The sequence below is a fragment of the Photinus pyralis genome, unplaced genomic scaffold (assembly GCF_008802855.1).
Source record: "Photinus pyralis isolate 1611_PpyrPB1 unplaced genomic scaffold, Ppyr1.3 Ppyr1.4_LG2, whole genome shotgun sequence".
Taxonomy (NCBI): Eukaryota; Metazoa; Arthropoda; class Insecta; order Coleoptera; family Lampyridae; genus Photinus; species Photinus pyralis.
The window spans coordinates 12,641,585-12,664,471 of NW_022170403.1; the positions used below are offsets into that span (position 1 = coordinate 12,641,585).

The 22,887-nt window shown below is 35.6% G+C and overlaps 1 protein-coding gene across 1 annotated transcript in view; it reads left to right on the top strand.

The window, feature by feature from the left end:
* The first annotated feature begins 1,315 nt into the window (after window positions 1–1,315).
* The window catches only part of LOC116163826, a 42,384-nt gene continuing 20,812 nt past the window's right edge, over window positions 1,316–22,887 (top strand). The window contains exons 1-4 of the mRNA XM_031477957.1: window positions 1,316–1,817; window positions 7,870–8,054; window positions 20,309–20,364; window positions 20,956–21,167. Of these exons, the coding sequence (XP_031333817.1) occupies window positions 1,330–1,817; window positions 7,870–8,054; window positions 20,309–20,364; window positions 20,956–21,167 (941 nt within the window). The 5' untranslated portion in view covers window positions 1,316–1,329. The remainder of the gene's footprint in view (window positions 1,818–7,869; window positions 8,055–20,308; window positions 20,365–20,955; window positions 21,168–22,887) is intronic.

Consider the following 22,887-nt stretch of genomic DNA (forward strand, 5'->3'; position numbering starts at 1 on the left):
GAAATAATACTTAAAAATTATGCAGTTTGACATTGAATTTTGCAAAAATTATACTACGACTGTTAAAAGTTGCCCATTTTTAAATGAAGTCTCAAGTAAAAAGAAAACGAAATGTGCATTAATAATGATGGAATTCTTTGATAAGCACCGTTTTGGTATGAATATAAATTTTTACGGGAGCATTATTTTTTCCTATAGTTGCTTATTGTACTTAAACAAGATATTGTTAGAAATATGAAAAGTTGGTAACAGTATATTTCACAAAATCCACAAAAAATTTTCAAAATAAGAGTACTCCCGACGAATTTGATTATTAAACTCGTTTAAGTTATGCTTGGTACCATAAGATTTGTCAAATGTTTTCCCTTTTTGAAGTTTATTGTGTATGTTGCCGAGCCTTCAGGAAAGTGTATGGCTATCAAATTTGGCGGTTGTGCATTCAATATGCGTTCAGAGGTGTACATTCGGTGTTCTTACGTGTCATTGCTTCTACTTCCACACATTTCTAACCTATGAAATAGTATATTATTCAACGAGTGAGAAAGTTGGCAATTATTCACGAAGATAAGATTTGCGCCACGAGTCGAAGACGAGTGGCGTAATTTATCTGAGTGAATAATGCCTTTCTTACGAGTTAAATACTATACTTTTTCTACTTGTATTCAATAATTACAGTAATAATAACATTATGCATAATGGTTTTATTTGTCATCAAACAATTGACAAAATTAGCAATGTACGTAAAATCCGGAGAAGTTAGAATTATATCGTCGTCACTGCTCATCATGATTGCACTACTGTCCATTTTTACGTAATTTTCACAAAACTGATTTCTTGTAATTTGTTTGATTGACATTAATGTTTGACAACTGAATTTATCACGATCCGAGATCTTGATTTTTGCTACACACATGTTTCCAAGGCAACCCTACAATGTGAGCTGAAGAGTAATGACAAACTCGGAATACGATTGGCTGACAACAGTTGAATAATGAAAACATATTGAATAATAGATAACTTTCTCAATTAAAAACGCATCAGTATTCTACCTATTATTTAATATGAGTAGAAAAATTCCTTTATTCGTTTTCGTTAACCCATACGTTGAAAGCTGGTCCCTAGGTAATAGCTGTGCGATGAATTAGTTAATGTACTAGTAGTATTGCAAAATTATGCCAGACGCCTTCGGTGGAAATGTAAATCTAATATAATCATTGCATTAAATTATCGCAGGGAAACCATACACATCAACACTAAAGCTTCCTTTTTCCATGACCTGAATTAACAATTTCACTACTAAACCTAGTTCCGCCGTACGTACACGTTACGATGCCTCTAAAAAACGGACAAATTTTGATCATCGCCGTACACGTGTTTGCGCTCCAATTAAACAATTCCTGTGTGTGTTTAAAGACAAAATCCGAATTTTCGTTTCGATCAATAACACCAAATCCGAAAGCTATGGCAGTTTCTAGAGAAAAACTCGAAAGCGTCGCAAAAAAAGAATCTCCAGATATCCCGGAGGGTAATATTGGTGTATTCGTGACCAACGCAACGTTTCCCTTAAAGACTGGTATCATGAAAGAGAATTGTCCTGCCGTTCTGTGTGTTATCCTTCATCGCAAAGGAAAAAGGTCTCGTGCAACATTTAACCGAGTATTTTACAAATTATGTCGACGCTGCAAAAAAGAATTTGAAAAATTGACGAAAGACGATGTGCAGAGAGAAAACGACATTTTAAATTATGCGTCAAGGAAGCTGGTTAAAAGAGCTACGGAAGTTGGAACAATGGAGCATTTGGTGGATCACACCGAACCGTAAGTAACTTTTTCATTGTTGCTGTTTGCTTGCTAAAAGTGATATAAATAATGCTGTAATTTTTACAAGGACAAGTTGCAGAGTAATTAGACTATTAGCGCTATAATGAATATTTAAAAACTTTTCATTTCTTGCAAAGGAAGTGAGTGTAATCAATTACGAAACAAAAAGCAAACGCCTGTTGCCAACATTTAATCAAGTTTTCAAATTAAGTTAGACAGATTATTAGCGATCTTCAATTAAATTTAACGAGCAGTAACGTTTTTATAAATCGCGAATTTAGTGTCTTATTAGTTTAGTCGATTTTTCAGTTTCACCGCGATTGGGTTCCTCGTATTTATACCTACACGTTGATTAATTGAATACGCAATGATACCCCATTTTCAATTTTGGCACTTTGACTGATTACACAGTTTAGGTCCATAAGAATTCAGACAGTAATAATTTCGTAATCGCGGCGTTTAAGTAAACATTAATTTACACAATAAAACACGGGGCACCCCTGAGGTACACCTATTTACTACACTTTTGGAGTGTTCAACCTACTATATTTTAATGAGGTTACACCCTGAGGTTGTTTTGTAATTTACACACCACTTGCACAGATGGTCTTTTGACCTAGAATGCGAAATGTGGATTTCCTAGTGGAAATTTATTACCCAAAGCTGCAAGCTTATTTCACTGAGGCTCTGAGATAAAATTAACTTGCTGCACTTTGCAATGCACTATGGAAATTGAACTACTATTCATTATTATGAAAATTGGCCTCGGTAAATTCGCACTCGAATGTTCGCCCCAGCAATATTCGCCACTGGACGATTCGTCCCGGAAAATTCACTCTAGGAAGATTCTCCAATTGTCTACTGAAAAGTATTCAGACTCCCGTTAAGAAATTAAATTTGAAAATTTGCATTCCAGCATAGTTTTTCATGATCTATGGAAAGAAAATATTATCATGATCGTTCCGTTTGGTTTTACGGGATGTGGAGAGCAACTTTTTTTATTTTAAATAGAACTTCTTATATTTTATTGCATGTTCGAAATCTGTATGAAAATCTACGTCGTTTGATACCACATTTTCCTATACCCAGCATCAATGGTTTTCGAGTTGTTCAAGATTCTTCAAAATTTTTCACGTTTGATTGCTGTTCTTCAGCGCCTTGTACCTATGGCTCCGTTGACTTGCATGTCAAACAGTCTGGCGTGATGCTACATGCAAATGGTTTAAATTTTGATCGCCCTTCTACAGGGTGTTGTAAATTCAGTGGTCAAGTTTAATAACTTCAAACCTTAAAATGTTAATTTTTTCAAATGAAACCTGCTTTATCTTTTGCACTTTCAAATGTCGAAATAAATTCTACATCGATCAATTATTACATTTCCATCTGCCATCCGTTATGGTTTTCGTTTTATTTAAGATTTTCTAAAATTGTGACCGTTATATGCATAATTTTCTTAGGAGACCTTGAAATAAACGCGTTAGTAGATGTCAGGACCATCCTTGGAAACATTACCTGGGGAAAATTACTGGTTTCAACTTGACGGAGCGCTCTCGCTCAGTCTACCTATGATGCTTATATGTCCTTAAACATTTTTGAATACAGGTGGACTGGACTTGACTTTTATGTGTGGGGTCTTATAAAAACAAAATTACACCAGCTTTAGATGAAATGAACTTGAGAGGCGACTACCAACGGAGTTAATCAGAGCACGCCGTTATGTATTTAAAAAAAAATCAGTGAGCACGTAGAACAAAACCCCTCAATTGATGTTTGTATTTTTTTATTTTGTCGCTTGTTATCGTGATCTGCTTCTCTTTTTGATTTCCTCTTTATTTAACTTTAATTTCATTAAAGTAAATATGATTTTTCATACGTAGTGATATAAACTGACATTATTAACCGATGATAAGTTAACTTGACCATTAATTTTATAACACCCTGTAGAAGTGAGATCAAAATTTAAATCATTCGCATGTAGCATCATGCCATTATTGTTGTTTTTAGAAGACTTTTTGAAATTCAAATCAACGGAGCCATAGAGAATAGGGCGCTAAAGAAAAGCAGTCAAACGTCAAAAATTTTGAAAAATCTTGAATAATTAGAAAACCCTTGATGCTGGGTAGATCATGAAAAACTATGTTGATGCAAATTTTCAGGTTTATATTATTAATAGGAGTCTTGAATACTTTTAGCTAACGGTTTGCGTGAAATTACCTGTACACTGTGTCCATGACAAGGGCCACTGTGCAATCAAAGGTCTATGAAGATAGCATTTAAAATCCCTGACAATTTTTTTGGTTTTTTAAATGAAAGAAAAGAACAAATTTTATGAGCTTTTTTTCTGAGGTTAATATTTGACCTAGAACAAAAACAGTGACACTCCTCCACAGCAACTTTTCATACTTTTTAAGGTGCTAATTTTCTATTCCGACATTTTACCTTTGCGGTACCATCATGACCTTCATTTTTTAAAACATAGCTCTGATATTCCGATACCATATTCTTAAAACCCTTTTCTGAATTTAAGGTTTATTTGCGATTTAGCCGAGCTTAACTAGGAACATATCTATTACGTTTTCTTAAATAAACAATAATCTGAGACGATTAACGGTTTATATCATTTACCTATTTTTTCAAAGTCTTTCAAAGGAATTACATTTTTTGGGGATTTCTTAACGATATCTTTTTAGACCTTTGATTGATCAGCTTTTCTCCAATTCAACCAAATTTGTATCTGTTACCGTTTCTAGAATGCCCATAGTGACCCTCCTCATCTCGGACACAGTGAATATACTCACTGGCACCAGCAACGGAGTAAAAGTGCCTTTACCGCTTAATTTTAGCGATCCTAAGGAAGATACAGTCCTTAATTATTAAAATGCGACACTTTTTTTGAGTTTTTGGTAGCAAATCCCTGAAGTTTCAAATAAATTCAGGTAATTTCGATAAAGCATCAATTTGTGCCATATTTTTGGTCCTCGTTATCAAAGTCTATAAAAGACAAATCATGAAAAAATTTAAAATTCGTCCCCGGGAAAATTTGACGACATTCTGTGATGAAAGTTGACTTTGTGCCATGACGGTCACAAGTTGAATATGGACCTTTATTTGTGAAGGAGTGTACTAGAGTAAAGGAACGACGCGCATTGATTTACAGAGCAAATTAAGAAAGTCCAGAAAATCCTCCTGCTGAAGGACCTTTATGGAAAAAATTAGCACTGGGAAACCATTCCCATTGTGCCTCCCATTTCTAAATTACTTTCCTTTCGAAAGTTCCGAAAAATATGATATATTAGAGGTTTTATTTAGCATAATAAGCCTAATAATAACAACTAGAATGCCGCAGCTAAAGCTCAACACCCACAGAGAGACGTTAACCTCATACATTTTTATGAGATTGAGGGAAAATTTGGCCAAATTATATATCTCACGTTCAGTCCAAACATGTTACAGATTAAACAACTCCAAACTATGCAGTTCGCGATCTTCTTTCTACAACGCACGATAATTTAAAAGTCAAACGCCCCTCTCCGCACCTCACTGCAGTCAGACCGGGTCGATTAAATATTTCATTTGTTTTCTTGTGCACTATGCGTAAACACATAAAGTGACTCGCTGCATTCCTCTTTTTTTCGTCAGGTACCTTTTTAAATGTAAGTAAGTATAACCTCCTATTTATTTAGACATGGGAAAATCGAAACGAAAACATCGACATCGAGACGATAAATTATCCCGTAAACACCATGTAAAACGTTTAGAAAAACTTGAATCGTACTATCGCCGACAATATTTCTCGCAGGCAAGGACAAACGAAATTACATCATCTTCACTTAGAACAAGGGCCAGCCGCTCTCCTATTGCTTCACTGGCACAAGAACGGAAACGTAGTCTTTAAACAGGTACCGCCCAACCCATCACATGAGGGAAACAGGGTCAAAGGACAGTACCCCCAGTTTGCATGCCAGAAGATCGGGAAAACTCACTAGAAGAACAAGGCAAGTACTAACTTGGCAGGCAGGCTATCCCTCTTTTATGAGAAGTGGCAAGCTTTGACATCGAATAAGGTGATTCTTAAATGGGTTAAGGGATACCCTTTACCGTTGATTAGTACACCTGTACAATTTGTACCGCCAAAACTGTTTCGTTTATCTTCAGGAGAACGGTCTCTAATGGATGGGAAATAACCAACTTATTCAAATCGGGCGCTATTATAGTAAAGTGTAAATCACTTATGGACTTATTTCTCTCGAACGTTTTTCACAGACCAAGTCTCACGGTAAAAAACGGTTTATCCGACATTCTTCTTCCCCAAGGCAGTCAAGTTTAGATTTTATACGCTTTCAAAAATGGTTTGTGTATCCACTTGTGACAAGATAGTGCCGTTTATTTGGTGTATAAATCGAACTAAACCTAAAATTTTATTGTGTACTATACATTCACTGTTAATATACATGTTAAACCAAGCGTATTTCAATTTAGTAAACGAAGATGTTAACATAACCTCTTAGTCTTACAGAAATTAGCTGTTATTTCAAATTTTTCAGTTTCACCAACCTAATAATGACGAAATATAAGTAACATAACCTCAGATTTCGACGAAATGAAGTGGTTTACTGATAGTGTACTTTTAATTAAGATTGTGGAAAATTTGGGGCCTCCCTCGCAAATGTTTCTGTTAAAAACGCTTAATTGAGGTGTCACTCTGTACATATACAGTGATTTTTATCTTAAGGGTACCAAAGCCACACTACGAAACCCAATAAGGCTCGCCTGAAAGATGTGTAAAAGATCTTCCAGCCAAGAGATCAAACAGATTTTGGTTGTTCTTGGTCAGGACTTTTTCATCTAAATAATAATCCAGGTATTGATAATGAAACTTCCAATTATATCTCGAGAAAGGATGTATAGTCAAATAGACATTTCTCCTGCGGGCTTTCCTCGGCACACGTTGCTTCGCATTATACTGTTGATGTGAGGAGAATTTCTTGAGCAGTATCCTCCCACCTAGGATACTAATCCCATTCCTTTCACTACTATCCCGAATCTGACCATTCCGTAGATTTCATTTTTGCGGCCAAGGTGACCTTGGGAAGTCCTATAGTTGCACGTCTCTAATGTTCTCATAGTAAGAATGTCAAAGAAAATGTTACCATTTTTTAGCGTTATGTTCCAGCTTGGGACTTTCTCCGCGGCCTTAACCACTTCTACAATTTTCAAGATATTTTGTTCTTTCTTTTTAAATTCGGTAGCTTATAGCTCTTGCACTACAACCTGACGATTTCTTCTTTATGGAGATATTTTTTTGAAATTTAACCAAATATTCTTCTAGTAAATGCAAACGTATCGCATATTTTAAACAATACTATGTTTCGTATTAGGAATATTTGTGTTATAATTTATATTGCTTTGTACGCGTAAATAGTCCGTTACGTGACCTTTCGAGAAGTACTGATCAATTCATGGAAAATGCGCTAAAGTTGACGAAAACCTTTTTTTCATTTTTGTAATACATACTCGCGTTTGCAGAAAAGTGTTGGAGAATGCACTTTTTTAGTAACAGAGTTGGAAAACCAAAGTAAGTAATTCACTACGAAAACGAAAATTTTTTCAATGCGCTAAATTTCTGTAATAGTTAGCTACATAAAAGTCAGGAAATTGATACATTACTGGCGAGGTCAGGTAATATCATTTTCATTTTAGTGACGAGTTTTGTATTAAACTTTACCCGAAATCGTATTTTAATATAAAATTTCTATTTTTATATAGAACTTTTGATTAATGTCATGGAAAAACTTTCTGACAGAAAGTAGGGACGAACATGAAGATTTCAGGACGATTTTGAGTGAAAATGAGATTCCAAATTACATTTTACTACTAAATATACTGCACAGTAACCTCCTATTTGCAAATGCTGAAAAGTAAGACAGTTGCTCACTAGAAACAAACATTGTAACAAAACGATAACAGTAAGAACATCATTCGCCTTGCAGAAGTTACCAATTAGTGGGAGCTTATAACCTTTCAATGTAAAAAGAACTTTTTGTTGCAGGTCGAATGAACCGGAAATTACAACGCGCAACACGAGTCTCACAACAACACGAAGTTCAATTTTAGAGTTTCCAGACGCTCCACCTGGAAATCTCATAAAAGTTCTAGATTTGAAGCTGGAAGAGGGATATTTTCGAGTTTTTTCTGACTTAATAGGATATTTACAACCCGCTTCGTTTCCTGTAGGTAAGTAGAAGCTTATTACTTATGTAGTTGCTTTGCGGAACGTTTTCTCAATACGAATACATAAACGTGTTTTGCTAAAAATTGAATAAGTATGGAAATCTGAACAAATATTACATTATTGTAACGTGATTTATAAATTCGGGTTCGATTTATATCAATATTTATTAAACAAAACTAAACACTATAAAAACTGTACAATTTATATCGACCATTTATATTACACACTTCGCAATTTATATCAGATTTTCGCGCTCAATGTTTCGTCCGTACTTGATCTCGTTCGATAGTAAACTCCCTGCGATGTTCGGTCCGCAACCATTTATACACGCAAGTAATGTAAGTCCAGAACACTCGCGTAATTACCGGATAGTCTCGAATATTCCTATACAAATCCCACTATCGCGCGCGTAGAAAATTCCAGAGCGCCAAAGGCGACGTCATGTCTGGAGCGTTTCCGTTACACTGCCCCCTTCTTAATTCTGGACGTCTCGTTCAGAAACTGCGTTAGTATTACTTTTTAATGCCTCGTGTCGGAATCTGCAGTCAGAGCCTGCTCGACAAACACCTTTCTTAAAAAAGTAACAGTCCACAGTTTTGCGGAGGGTCGTCCCCTGTGGGTTGAAGCAGCAAACTGTAATTCGAACGCTAGTGTTTCCAAAAATCACTTCGATCATGGTTCGCACTATCTTCCAGTCCAACCCATCTAAACCACATCCAATCTTCGGGATCGCCAAGCTATTTATGTCATAGTATGCCATGAGTTTCTTTAAGCTTTTTAAAGCAGACCAGAGGTTTTCATAGGTGGGTTTGCCTTCTGACGTTTTCTTTGAAACCAAGTAGAACAAAGAGCGTTGACTATCTTCCAAGCGCAGTACTTTACCCACTCGTGGTCTTTGCTTTATCAACTCGTCTATTCTTCCAAATCTTTTCCGGAATACGGAAGCTATACCTCTACCCATGCGAAGGTCTTCGGCGACACAATGGGCGATGGAAACGTTAACCGGAAGCTCAAAAATATTTTGACAAATTTCCTGAGTAACGCCAAATCGAGCTTTCTTCCGCTGGGCGTAATTTGACATAAAATCGTTAAAGTTTGGCTCGATCCCAAAGCTGCGTTCCTCTTCTCGAATACCTCTAACTTCTTCGTTGTTGTTGGATCCGGCATATCGTGCGAGTCGATTAATGTGGACAACTTTCGGTTTCCGGTGGTTCATTCTGATACGATATATCACGTCATTTATTTTCTTGATCACCTCATACGGACCTTCCCATTGTCTTTGTAGCTTGGGAGAAAGACCTCTTCGTCTCTGTGGATTGTGCAGCCATACCAGATCTCCAGCTTCAAAAGTTTCATTGGCCGAGCGGAGGTTGTATTGATTTTTCATGCGATCGCTGGCAATCTGAATATGACTTCTAGCCAAGTCGTGAATATCGTTCATCTTCGCCTTTAGTTGGTCAACTTAATTTTCACCTGCGACATATTCTTCATGGGGTTTACGCCCAAACTCGAGGTCACATGGAAGGCGTAGTTCACGACCCAACATAAGGCAGGCAGGAGTCTGACCCGTGGTCTCGTTAACGGCTGATCGATATGCCATAAGGAACAGGTGGAGGTACTGGTCCCAATTTTTCTGATGTTCTGCCACGACTTTTGAAAGATATTTACCCATCGTTCGATTCATTCTCTCAACCATTCCATCTGACTGAGGATGCAAAGGTGTTGTTCTGGTTTTATTGGCTCCTACCAATCGCCAAACATCTTGGAACAAAGTCGATTCAAAGTTCCTTCCTTGGTCTGAATGAATTTCTATAGGAACACCAAAACGTGTAAAGAACTCCTTTACCAACACTTCTGCAACTGTTGCTGCCTCTTGGTTTGGAATAGCGTAAGCTTCAGTCCACTTTGTGAAATAATCCATAGCGACTAGGATATATTTATTTCCGCCATCTGTCTCGGGAAACGGTCCTGCGATATCGATAGCAACTCGTTCCATCGGACTACCAACGTTATACTGCCTCATGGGTGCCTTCTTCTTGGAAACTGGTCCGTTTCCAGTAGCACATAACTCACATTTTCGACACCATCGGCGGATATCTTCTTTACGGTTGACCCAATAGAACCGCTCACGTACCCTTTGCAACGTTTTCGTAATACCAAAGTGTCCTCCGGAAGCGGCGTCATGCAATTTTCGCAATACTTCCGACACTTTGCTGCTAGGTACTACTAATTGCAGCGTCGATTCGGTGCCATCTTCACTTTCAAGGGTCCTATACAACAGGTTGTCTTTCAGAGTCAGGCTATTCCATTGGCCCCAATAACTCTTTACTTCAGGACTTGTGGCACTAATGTCTTGCCAGTCTGGTTTTTGTCCGTGGCGCATCCAATTCAGAACAGATTTTATACTTGGGTCGTTTTCTTGGGCCGTTTTGATTTCGCTGGGCTTCCACTCCTCACTCTCTACAGTTGTTCGTCGCAGATGGCCAATCTTGTCTTCTATTTTAGAACAATGTGTGCAGTTGTCCTTGCACGGTCTTCTTGACAAAGGGTCTGCATTATTTTGAACTTTTCCAGACGACGTAATGTTTACAGTGAAGATCGGGGCTTTGTTTCTGCAGGTCGACGATAGCCCTTTCCTGTCGACCTTTCTTAGTTTTCCGACTGCTGCAATGGTTTTTGGCAGTTGCGGCGAACGTCTCCAATCTCGCCGTGGTTCACGTTTCTTTGCCAGTGACTGTATTGCTTTATTGATCTTTTCTTCCACTACTTTACTGACCTTTTCTACCACTACTTTACTGACCTTTTTTTCAAAACTTTCAGAGCCACCTTCCTCTTCGATGGTTCTTACCCGGCTGTCACTGCGAGGTTCCACCATACGTACTCGCGCACTTCCATGACTAGCTTTCTTGGCGGCTTCGAATTCTAACGCATGGGCCAAAGCTTTCTCAATTTTGTCGTGCCTAGCCAGTCTCAAAGCCTGCTGGGCATCTCCATCACGAACGGCATCGATAAATGTCTGTACAGCCAGTTGATCAAGAAAGCTCTCCGGTGCCGTAGGGTATGCCAATCGAATCAGTCTAGCGATGTCCGCTTCAAGTTCCTGCAAACTTTCTCCAGGTTTCTGCATTCGGTTCTTGACTTGGGCATAGTAAACTTGCTGAAGGTGTTTATCGCCATATCGCATTTCGAGTCGCACTACTATTTGTTGGAAGTTCTGTTGATCCTCGGGGATGGTCCGCAACACATCCAGAGCATCTCCTCTCAGAGCAAGAATCAGGGCTGTAGTTTTGTCTTGAAGAGTCCATTTATTTGCCGCAGCCGCTGCTTCAAACTGTCGAACGTACGTGTACGCTCTTTCGTAGTCAGTCGCAAGAATTGCTCGCGCAGCTCTTCATACTTGTGCTCAATCTCAACGAATGTTGCTTTAAATGTTTTGAAAACTTCCGTAATTCTATCTTCAACTTTTTCTTCAATTGATTTAGAGACTTCTTCGATAATCTTTCTAGAATTTTCCTCCATCTTTTCGAACTTCTCGTCCATTTTTCTAGAATTTTCCTCAATCTTCTCGAACTTCTCTTAAATATTTCTAGAATTTTCTTCATTAATCTTTCTAGAATTTTCTTCCATTTTCTCGAACTTCTCTTCAAAATTTCTAGAATTTTCTTCCAACTTCTCTTGGTTGCTTTTTATTTCTTGTTGCAACACCTGTTGGCCATTTTGGATTTGCTGGAGCAAATTGAGCATCGTTTCTTCCATTTTAGCGGCAGCAGATCTTGTTACAGGCATACACAAGCACAAGCACCTAATTTAATCTTACTTTTAATTAATTTAATTAATCCCACTTCTGACACCAATGTAACGTGATTTATAAATTCGGGTTCGATTTATATCAATATTTATTAAACAAAACTAAACACTATAAAAACTGTACAATTTATATCGACCATTTATATCACAGACTTCGCAATTTATATCAGATTTTCGCGCTCAATGTTTCGTCCGTACTCGATCTCGTTCGATAGTAAACTCCCTGCGATGTTCGGTCCGCAACCATTTATACACGCAAGCAATGTAAGTCCAGAACACTCGCGTAATTACCGGATAGTCTCGAATATTCCTATACAAATCCCACTATCGCGCGCGTAGAAAATTCCAGAGCGCCAAAGGCGACGTCATGTCTGGAGCGTTTCCGTTACATTATGCTTTCCGCAACAAGTCGTCTCGCATCAAGTAAATTCAAAAGCAGGGGGTTTCTTGGTTCCCCCTTTAATAATCTGCTGGCTTGTCCGATTGTCGATTATCGATTGTGTACGACATCATAGACACAAAATTATAAGAGTATACCTGTAGAGGGTGACAAAATTTGCAAACCGCCAACAACGATAATATTTCATATTTTTAATATTATTTATTTTATTTATTTTTAATAATTTATACCTTGAACAGTATATTATCCAGAAAATATGAAGAATTGACCCTGAATTTGGTACCTATATTTCTGAAAAAGAACAACATTTGTTTTCTAAAAAAGAGATCGTTAATTACTCTTTATATTCTGCAAATGAATAACTGATAAATTTTTTTATAATTTGAGGTTATTCAATTCTTCTCAAAAAAGTGTCTGTTTGGGAAGATGTAAACAGATTTTCGATAACCTCATAAGCAAAGAAGCTATAATATTTTGTGAAAACAGCTGTAGGTCTGTTTGTCAGTTTGATTTTCAACATCGAGTTTATTTCAAGAACATACATTTATTTATGTATTTTTGGAAAAACGACGTCTATTTCATCTTAGTTCCGAAGCTAATGCATCCTTAATGAAACAGTGAAGGAGTCCAAATTTGCTGTACCTACCTAATTGGGTACAATGAAATGTAATTGATTGAAGTACGTGAGCTTTATTAATTTACGTCTTGCTTCAGTGGCGTATTTACTTTTATTAGCAATTGCACTTTACTATAAACTGAGCTTGATAGAAAAGTTCTATAATGAAGATAAGACAAGTCGAATTGGAGCACACCACTTTACTGTTATCGGTTGCAACAGTGATAGAAACTTGATAAAAAACGCAATTGGTTTAAATTCGATCGATTCTCTACGACTTCTCGTAGTGTAAGTATAATGTCGAGCAAATTTCTGGATGGCTTCCATTAACCTAGTTCGAAAGTGGATAGATCCTTATATACACAAATAGAAGAGCAGTCAGAACGGATGTAGGACTATAATGTGCTACCCTTTGAAAATAACAGGTACACATACACCGTTTATATACATACAAGATAACAATGTTTATATTGACTATATTGCTCGAGACTATTGTAAAGTGAAATACATATTCCTTATGAAAAAGTGAAAATCTGAACCTTTTACAAACGATGGAAAATTAAACTGTCGTACGAAGCATAGAGTACCGGGGCGGGGGAAACTTTCCACTTTCGGCGGAAGGAAAGTAATAAAATTGTTAGTAAAATGCACTTGATGTTCTGTACCATCATGATCAGTGCCTGCATATACGTTCCTGGTTCCTGCACGGATAAAAATGGATTGTTAAAATCTAGTGATGTGGATTGTAAAATAACGATTTGTACGTTACATAAAAAACGGTTATATTACGCGTAATTTACAAGAGTTTTTTTATGTAATTTATGTCTTTTATGAAATTTACGTAACTTACGTTTTTTATGTAAAAACCGTAATTTTTCTAAGTTACGTAAATGTAATACCTATTTGATACATTTTGATCGGTACATACCACAGACCATCAACGATACTACCAACGTAAACGATTCACCGTTGAATCTAGTTTGGTTTAATGATTAATTTTTTAAAGATGATACAGCGACGCGTGATGGCGAAATACCTACTGCTTGGGTATTTTATTTAATACACCAAAATATATAATTTAACAAGTGTTTTTGTTTTCAAACACTCACAAAATTCACAAAGGTTTATGGAATATTAAAAAAAACATAAAAAACATAAATGACAGGTAATTTTACAAAAATATTTGTAAATTACGTAAAAAACATAAATTACTGGTAATTTTACTGTAAAATTACGGTTTTTTTAAAAATGGTAAGTTACATAAATTACATAAAATACATAAAAAACATAAACAATTGGTAGGTAATTTTACACGTAATATTACGCACTTTAAAAAAAACGTGTAATTTAACATCACTACTAAAATCATATAGTAAAAATGATATTGTAATCAGTACGAGAAGCTATTATTAAATCAAACAAACCTTGACACACGCTGTACAATATGAATATGTCTAATCAAAATTATTCTCACTATAATAATGATATTGTATTAAATATGATTTTAGATATTTAAATATATCCAAGAGCAAATAGATAATAAACATTAAAATATAGTTTATTAACGAAATGGGTTTATTATTTGTGTATAATACAGTTTAGTATATAACGCATTTTTAAATGAAAACCTTGCGGTTGAAAGATTGTTAGTTTAACAACCCATATAATAATTTTTAACATATTATGTAATTGTAATGATGCTGAATTTGCAAGATAAGCATAAGCTTACTTTGAGAACAACCGTTGCAAAGGTTGCATTAAATTATTAAAAGCTCTGTATTGTATATTGTATGCGGTTTTTGTTCAGTCGACAGTCAGTTCAGTGCGTATGTGTATGTGACTCGCAATTTTGGTGAAGTTTATAGATGAATTCTATACCACTTATAATCATGAGTGATGTTCCAGAGATTTTGAGGGTTGGGCCAATACAATATGGCAGTATAAGTACAACAAAACTGTATTATATTGATTATTATTATACCTTATTGTTGCAAATATATCATGATTTTTGAACTTATAATTTTATATATTCGAAACCAATATGTGTGTATCCTGATTTTTGGTAAAAAAGGAAGGTTATACACTGCCTTTTTTTGAGCCCGAAAAAAAAATTGTCTCAGATCGACCCGGAAAAAAAATTTTCTTATAGAATGTGGCCTGTAGAATCCATAATTTCAAACAGTTCCAAGATGGGGCTACTAGTTCAAAAGTTACAGCCCTTTGAATTTTTTTTCGAAATTGGTTTCTAGTCTATAACTTTTGATTGAGAAGTCTGATCGAAAAAGTACGAATTGTTTGGGATTCTACGCACCAAAATTAATAAGAAAAAGTGTTTTCCCGAGAAATTTTGGTGCAGTCGATTTTTGGTAAAAAAGGAAGGTTATACACTGCCTTTTTTTGAGGCCCGAAGAAAAAATTGTCTCAGATCGACCCGGAAAAAAATTTTCTTATAGAATGTGGCCTGTAGAATCCATAATTTCAAACAGTTTCAAGATTGGGCTACTAGTTCAAAAGTTACAGCCCTTTGAATTTTCTTTCGAAATTGGTTTCTAGTCTATAACTTTGATTGAGAAGTCTGATCGAAAAAGTACGAATTGTTTTGGATTCTACGCACCAAAATTAATAAGAAAAAGTGTTTTCCCGAGAAATTTTGGTGCAGTCGATTTTTGGTATAAAAGGAAAGTTATACACTGCCTTTTTTTGAGCCCCGAAAAAAACATTGTCTCAGATCGACCCGGAAAAAAATTTTCTTATAGAATGTGGCCTGTGGAATCCAGAATACCAGAATTTGGTATATTAGTTGCAATAATCTAAGTTACTTAATACAAAGCGGAGATGTTAATTTCCGTTACATACAGTTTTTTTGTATGAGTTAAAACAATATATAGTAAAACTAGCTATACACTTGCAACAATATGTATATGATAAATTTTATAATTCTTCATAGCTATCCCTATACGTATTATATTTTTTGATACCTATTATTATATTTTTAATTACCTTTAACATACATTTTTCTCCGTGTGATAGCAATATGATAATGTTTGATACATAACGGGTTTTAAATGAGCCACTCCAGCTCGTGGGGTAAGATGGAAGTGTGATTAACTTTGGCCCCTTTTCACTACGAACTTAAGTGGTTTGAAACTTTTGTATGGTTTTTCGGAATCCGATTTAGGTGTAGTCATTAAGTTAAGACATCTGTAGGCGCCAACACCGCACATCCTTTATTAATATAAGCAGCCGATCGTTTAGGGGTGCTCCTTAAACGCTATCTTTTGATACAAAAATTGGAACTTGTAGATACTTACTTGGAAGAGTCGGAGTCGGATGTTGAGGTCTCGTTAAATTCGTATTACGGCATAAGGAAGGCAGTCGGATAGTATAGGTACAACTCAAAATCTTCCCCATGAATAATTTTTTTTTATTGTTCAATTAGTTCATTCACCCCATTTTGAGCAATGGTTCACGAACGTCCAATAGATGCTTCTGAAAGGCAGTTAATAATGTCTAATTATTTAGTAAATCTTTAATTATTTTTTTATAGATCAAAGGCAGATCATACGCTATTCCAAAACATATAGGGTTTTTAAACTCTTTTACTTAAACATATGAATTCTGAATCAAAAATTGGAAATTTCTCATAAATTTGTTATCCCAGCTAGCTTTTAAGGACAAAATAGCTACTTAATTAGTAAATGCATTACTTGCTTGTCAAAATCCATTAAAGGCCTATGTCCTCGTTTGAGGACAATTGATTAAGCGCCTCGTAGCTTACTGTAGCAAGTATCCCAGAGAGACAGCCGGTGGTAATTCTCCAGAAAATTCCTTATTCGTTCTGTGAAATAAAAACCTCAGATCCCAATTTACCCCTACAATAAGTAAAAACAATCTTCAACATCACTTATTTGCTGACAAAACTACCAATGGAAATTCATTTCATTGGAATCACCTTTTTGGAAAAAAAAACCTTTGATGTAGATATCAATATGGGTTTAACTCGAGCAAGATAAAAATTATTACTGCATTTTGTGATCTAAGCAAAATGCTTACGTTAATCACAGTGTCTGCTTACAAAATTAAAAGTGTATGGATTGAAAAAGCACACTGTAATAGTTATTTACATATGAGTATGGTAAATCAAGGTTTACGTTAACGAGTGAGATGTTTACTGCCGAAGCGTAGCTGAGGCAGGAATTTCGAAACGAGTAACGTAAACTGATTTGACATACAAATAATGTAAAACATTTTATTTCATACTGCTCTATTTATATTAAAATACCATTTTGATTAGAATGTTGTAGGTACACATTAAAATAAAAGCAAAAGTCGATCACTTGATTTATTTGATCTGACAGTAGTTTGACAAATATCAATGCATACGTTTAGATGGATGTCAGTTGTGGTTGCTAGGCAAAATTTCCAGTCTGGTAAAAATTTTCAGTCTGGTAAAATACGATTTACCAGACTCAAATCAGTCTGGGAAAGCGGCGATTACTAGATAGTATGAAATAAATAACTATTACATAAAAGTCAGGAAAATGACACATTACTGGCGAGGAAATATTGAAGTACGAAGTGGGGCGGAGTACTTTAATTTCCGATCTTATTATCTTATTATTAAGATACCTTCCAATTAGAGAACCAATTCATCAGTAGAAAGTTCGTGAGAAACCGCCCAAGAATAAATTGTTATTTACGGAGTTATCAAATGCTCACGATTTTTTAAAATATTTTTTTAAGAGCTATTATCAACGTTTTCATTTGGTATATACAACCATTTAGATTTGGCACCGCAAGAAGTATCACAACGCCTTAATTAATTTGACCTGAGGCGGCAGACGTTCGATTTTAGCATACTCGGATAGGGCAAAGTGGAACTCCATCGGTTTAAATTTTGATCACTCTCGTTCAGTGGATTTTGAGCTAGCTCCCCTAACTATAAGGTTCAGATATATTGAGGAAAATTTAAATAGTTAAAAATATTGTAGCGAATATTCCAGAAATCGTGATAGACATCCAGGATCCATGAAAGATTAGTCATCGGCGATAAAGAGCCTTCCGGGAAAAATTACCGTTTACTATATAAGTAAATTGTAGCGTATTTCAGGCAGTTCCAACTTCGATGCGCTTGTGTTATTATTATGTTGTAAATTGTAAATGATAAATAATATTTTTAGCTGTTATATATCAATTCGTTAGACTGTTCTAAAGTTATAGTTGTAATAATTAAACGAGGCCATTAAATTTACGTTACACTGGTGTCAGGTGTGGGATTGTGTTAAGTGGACAATTAGTGAAAGTATATCAATAGTAACCACATCCACTTCAGAAAAAATGGAACAACTGCTGCAGTTAATGCAGGAAATTAAAGCAGAAATGAAAGTCAATTAAGAAGAAATCAAATCCGGTCAACAAACCATGAAATATAAGATACAATAGGAGCATGTCCACTTTTAAAGGCGTATCGGGCTCAGTGGGACTCGTTACAGTTAGAATGTGGGTGGTCCAAATACATCTTGGTGGAGATGGACTATTTCAGTAAATATGCTCTACCAAATCAAGAAGCGAAAACTGTGGCAGACGTTCTAGTAAAAGAACTTTTTAACAGGTTTGAAGTGCCCCTGGAATTACACTCTGACTAGGGAAAAAGTTTTGAGACAGCAATTTTTTCGAGCGCAAACAAGTTTTCTGGTAAGAAATTCCAGATAAGGTATTCTAAGGAAGATTTTTTTTCCGGAAGCGATATTACCATAGCGAATTTTTCAAGGGCAAATTTTCCGAAAATAAGTTTCCAGTACTCCAGGGCATTCTAGGTGCGAGTTTTCCAAAGACGAATGTTTTTAGGAAAAACTTTAGAAACAGAATATTCCAAACGTAATTGTTTCGACGCTAAATTTTTCGTAGATGAATTTTCTAAAATCGAGCTTTTTCATGGAGAGTTGACCCAGGACGACTTTTTCGGTAAGGAATTTTTGGGACTGAAAATCTTTTTGAGAGTAGATATTCTTTAGCCGATTTATTCGAGACAATTCAGACGAATTTTCCTGGTACAAATATTCCAAGGACCATTTTTTCGAAGCTAAATTATTGTTATTAAATTATTTCTCACTCAACGGCGAAGGTCCAAGATGGTGGTTATCAATCTGGAGATTTCGCCTGGTTGTATCGTCCCCAAAGGAGGCGTGGGCTCTTCCCGAAATTACAAAGAAGGGAAGGACCGTATACAGTCGTGAAGAGAACAAACGAGTGAATATATCGACTACGGAAACCACACGAGGAAAACCAGTGGTAGTGCACATAAATCGGTTGGCCCCATACGCGGGACAGAACAAGCTCCAGGAACAGAATGTGATTCAATTACTCCGGAACTCAGAAAGCACGCTTTGATTTGTTTGAAGCACGCTTTGGCTCATTGCATAATGGGTAACCAAGGACGTGAAGATGTCCCGAGATATTGCCGTAGAATTGAAGTTCCGGTTTGGGCGCTTAAGAGAAATTTACCTTCAACGTCCCGAGGATGGTGGAACATGTTTGCTACAGGAGCAGGGGCGATTCCTTTATTATCTGGTAACAAAAGACCGGTCTTGTGATTAACCTTGTTACGATGATCTTTTGATTACGCTATAGCACTTGAAACGGCAAATACAAATTCATGACATTACCCAGTTGGCAATTCCAAAGATTGGATATTGTCTTGATAAATTGGACTAGCGCAACCGATTCGTAAAACAGTAGACCGTTTGTTCTTCAAGAATAGAAGATGCAAGAGGAGGGTCTTCGTGAAGTACCGCCATCAAGTTCGCGATATAGAACAATATTAGCCTGAGACTGTATCTCCCGTACAACTGTCGTCCCTTTGCGAAACGCAACAGTTTTAAAAGGAGGGCATTGTAGCGATTATTCGAAGGAAGATGTGACGTAATCTTTCCGCGAAATATGACGTGTTTGTTCGAGAAAATTCTGAATCGTCCTTGAACACTTGAAAACATCCTAGAAAGAATATTTGCTATATAAGGTGATCGAATTATGTTTCCGGTTTAGTTCCAACATCAAAGCACTTGTGTCATTATGTTATAAATTATACATGATAAATAATAATTATTGTTATAAATGGATAGGTTTTGAGACTGTTATAAATTTATTGATAATTAGTTGTAATACATAAAGAAATTGTGTAGTACATACTACCGCATGAAGAAAAGTTATTGTCTACTATTTTACATAATTTTATTGCATCTTCGCCTAGTTTGGCTATGAATTTACTTAAAAAAGTAATCAAGTCAAGACCTTAGGTAGTAAAATTTATGTTTGCATCCAAAGAGATTGAGCGCCTCGTTTCATAAATACTCATTGCAGGATACTTTACAGTTATTCTCTCAGATACAAATGTTTCAGCTTCCTCAGATGTTAATGCATAATTTTTGTTTCAGATTTCCTAAAAGGCGTGTTGGAAAATCAAATACCGATTCATATCCTCATTTTCAAGGTAAAGAACATTTTAAGGTTATTAAATTTATTCCCCGTCCTTGAATCCGAAATTCGGTAGTAAAATTGAGGGAGCGCCGTATTTCTCTTGCGACGTCAATTGAAAATTATGGTACTCAACAGCTGCTTCTCGGATAATAAACTTAGTGCACGGCTTTTGGACCCTATACAAGGTACATCAACGCAATCGATATTTAATCAAATTACTATTCAAGATGTAATGTACTTCTGCCAATAGGATCACTATCTCACTAAACCTAAACGAGTCGAACGTAATAAACGCGAAGCTGGAATTTGCTATACTATGGGAATTGCCTGAATAATGTTGTTAGAAATAAGAAAAAAAAATGCCTGAGATAAATGAAAAAGCAACTTTATTTAACTTTCTGTATTAAATTTTTATAATTACTTTACAACGGAATTCGAAAAAATGAGGAAACTTCAGAACTTACCAACATAAATTAGCTACTAAGTTCGATTTAAAACATAAAATGAACAAGTTTCAAATAACTTTTGTAATAAATCACTGGGTACGTGCCAATCGAGTGTCTAATTAAGGTACCTAATCTCTACTTTTGCTTTTTTTTTTCAGGCAATCAAGATAGAAGGGCCGGTACTCTGTTGGCTCTTTGTTTGGTTAATCTTGTCATTGGCGCTGCCGTGCGCAATTATAGCGCAAACATGTTGCAGCAAAAAGGGGATACAGAGACTTCGCGATGATTATTCAATTACTTCTCGTTACACGGATAAATGGATGAGGAATCTTAATACATGTCTAATGCACCTACTGCTGTTGCTACTACTGTAAGTATATAATGTGCAATGTTGAACTTGGTGCCTCGCAGTATTTTTGTTCATTGGCATTCAGTGTCACTTACGCTCCTTTGACTCATATTTCACATTATAGTCGATAACACTTGACGGGAATATTCACACATTCCCCAGGACAAGAGAAATGTGGTAGAGTTAGAACGTGACTCCATTTTATATGTTTACGGGTTCTCTGCACGACTCTATTTCGCCTTTCATAAGAAATTTTTCATAGCAATAAAATTTGAGTATTGATCACATTACATTTAAGACGTACGTTTTTGTTCGTTCCCGTCAATCAGTTCAGGCGAATCCGGATTTAAAGGAATATAATGTATTTTATTCGTATAGGTACTTCAAAAGCGTTTTAAAATGATTTGATTGTGACCACAGCAAATCTAATTTACTTCAGAGCCCCTTATTTAGTTGAAGCTTCTTTTAATTTTAAAGATCGATCAAATCCATTGTTTATAATCAATCCGTAGACATTTCCACGGCAATTACTAAGTTTGGTATCTCTGTATTCGGGTTGTACCCCGATTAGGCCAGGTATGGCAGAAATGTTTTTTCCTGACTTAATAAAAACTGCAATAAAATTATAAAAAAAGGTTACAACAAATTATATACTTCATAGTAGTCAGTTCTTTTCCTAGTAGTACCATTGAATAATTTATTATTCAATGATAGTACTAAACAAAGTTACTTATATTCGTATAAGTACGGCACATTTTTTAGCAATATTAATGTTTTTATCACTATGCAAAAAAATTTCGTGTACAACACGTGTTGAAAGTGTCTTTTTTCCGTGAATTTCGCCCTCATTAATCAAACTGCAAATCCATGAAAAAAGTATCACTTTCAAAACTAGTTGTACAAATAACTATTGAACCACGGCTAGCTCAGTATGAAATTTTACTACGATTAATTGAACATTCCTCTTTTTCCAATTTGACTTCAATACTTCATTTTTGATAGGTTTTTTTGCAAATTCAAACACAAAATTATCATTCAAATATACTAATGAAGAAATAAATGATGGAAAGATTTCAAATTACATTGCTTTTTACAGGTTTTAATATTTAAGATTACCCTTTAAAATGTCCAATCTATAAAATCAATGTTTCAGCCTCATCTTTTTTGAAACCAATTTAAATTTGATATCGAATCTACTACAGCAATTTTTTATACACATTACATCTAAAATATCAATTGGAACTAAATAAATTGAAGTGTTTCATAAAGTTAAACTGAGCGAATTAATTTTATTACAAACAACTCCAATTCTTTATGGGTTTATGAACGGTAAAAATACTAGCTAAACTGAGCTAAACCACAATGGTGTTTTGATACCCTCTAGATTACTCTCTTTCAGAATCGTTCAAACACAAAATTTCTCAATCAAATTTGCAACATCTCAATCCACTATAAATTTACAACTGAAAGATCCAGCCTTTCTATTTCCGGTTGACAATGTTGATACCGCATTGCGTAGATTACAATTATCCTTACAGAAGCAAGAAACTCCACACCGACGCAATGTAAATAAATATTCTTTTCCCTGTAATTTGGACAAATGAAAAAGATTGGAGAACGCTGTTGTTTTCCTGGTTGATCCTTGTATTTTAAAATTACAAACAAACCACAAACAAACTGTCTGGGTTTTCTTAGTTTGACCAAGAATGGGAAACGTGTCTTTAAAAAATTACTACGAAAT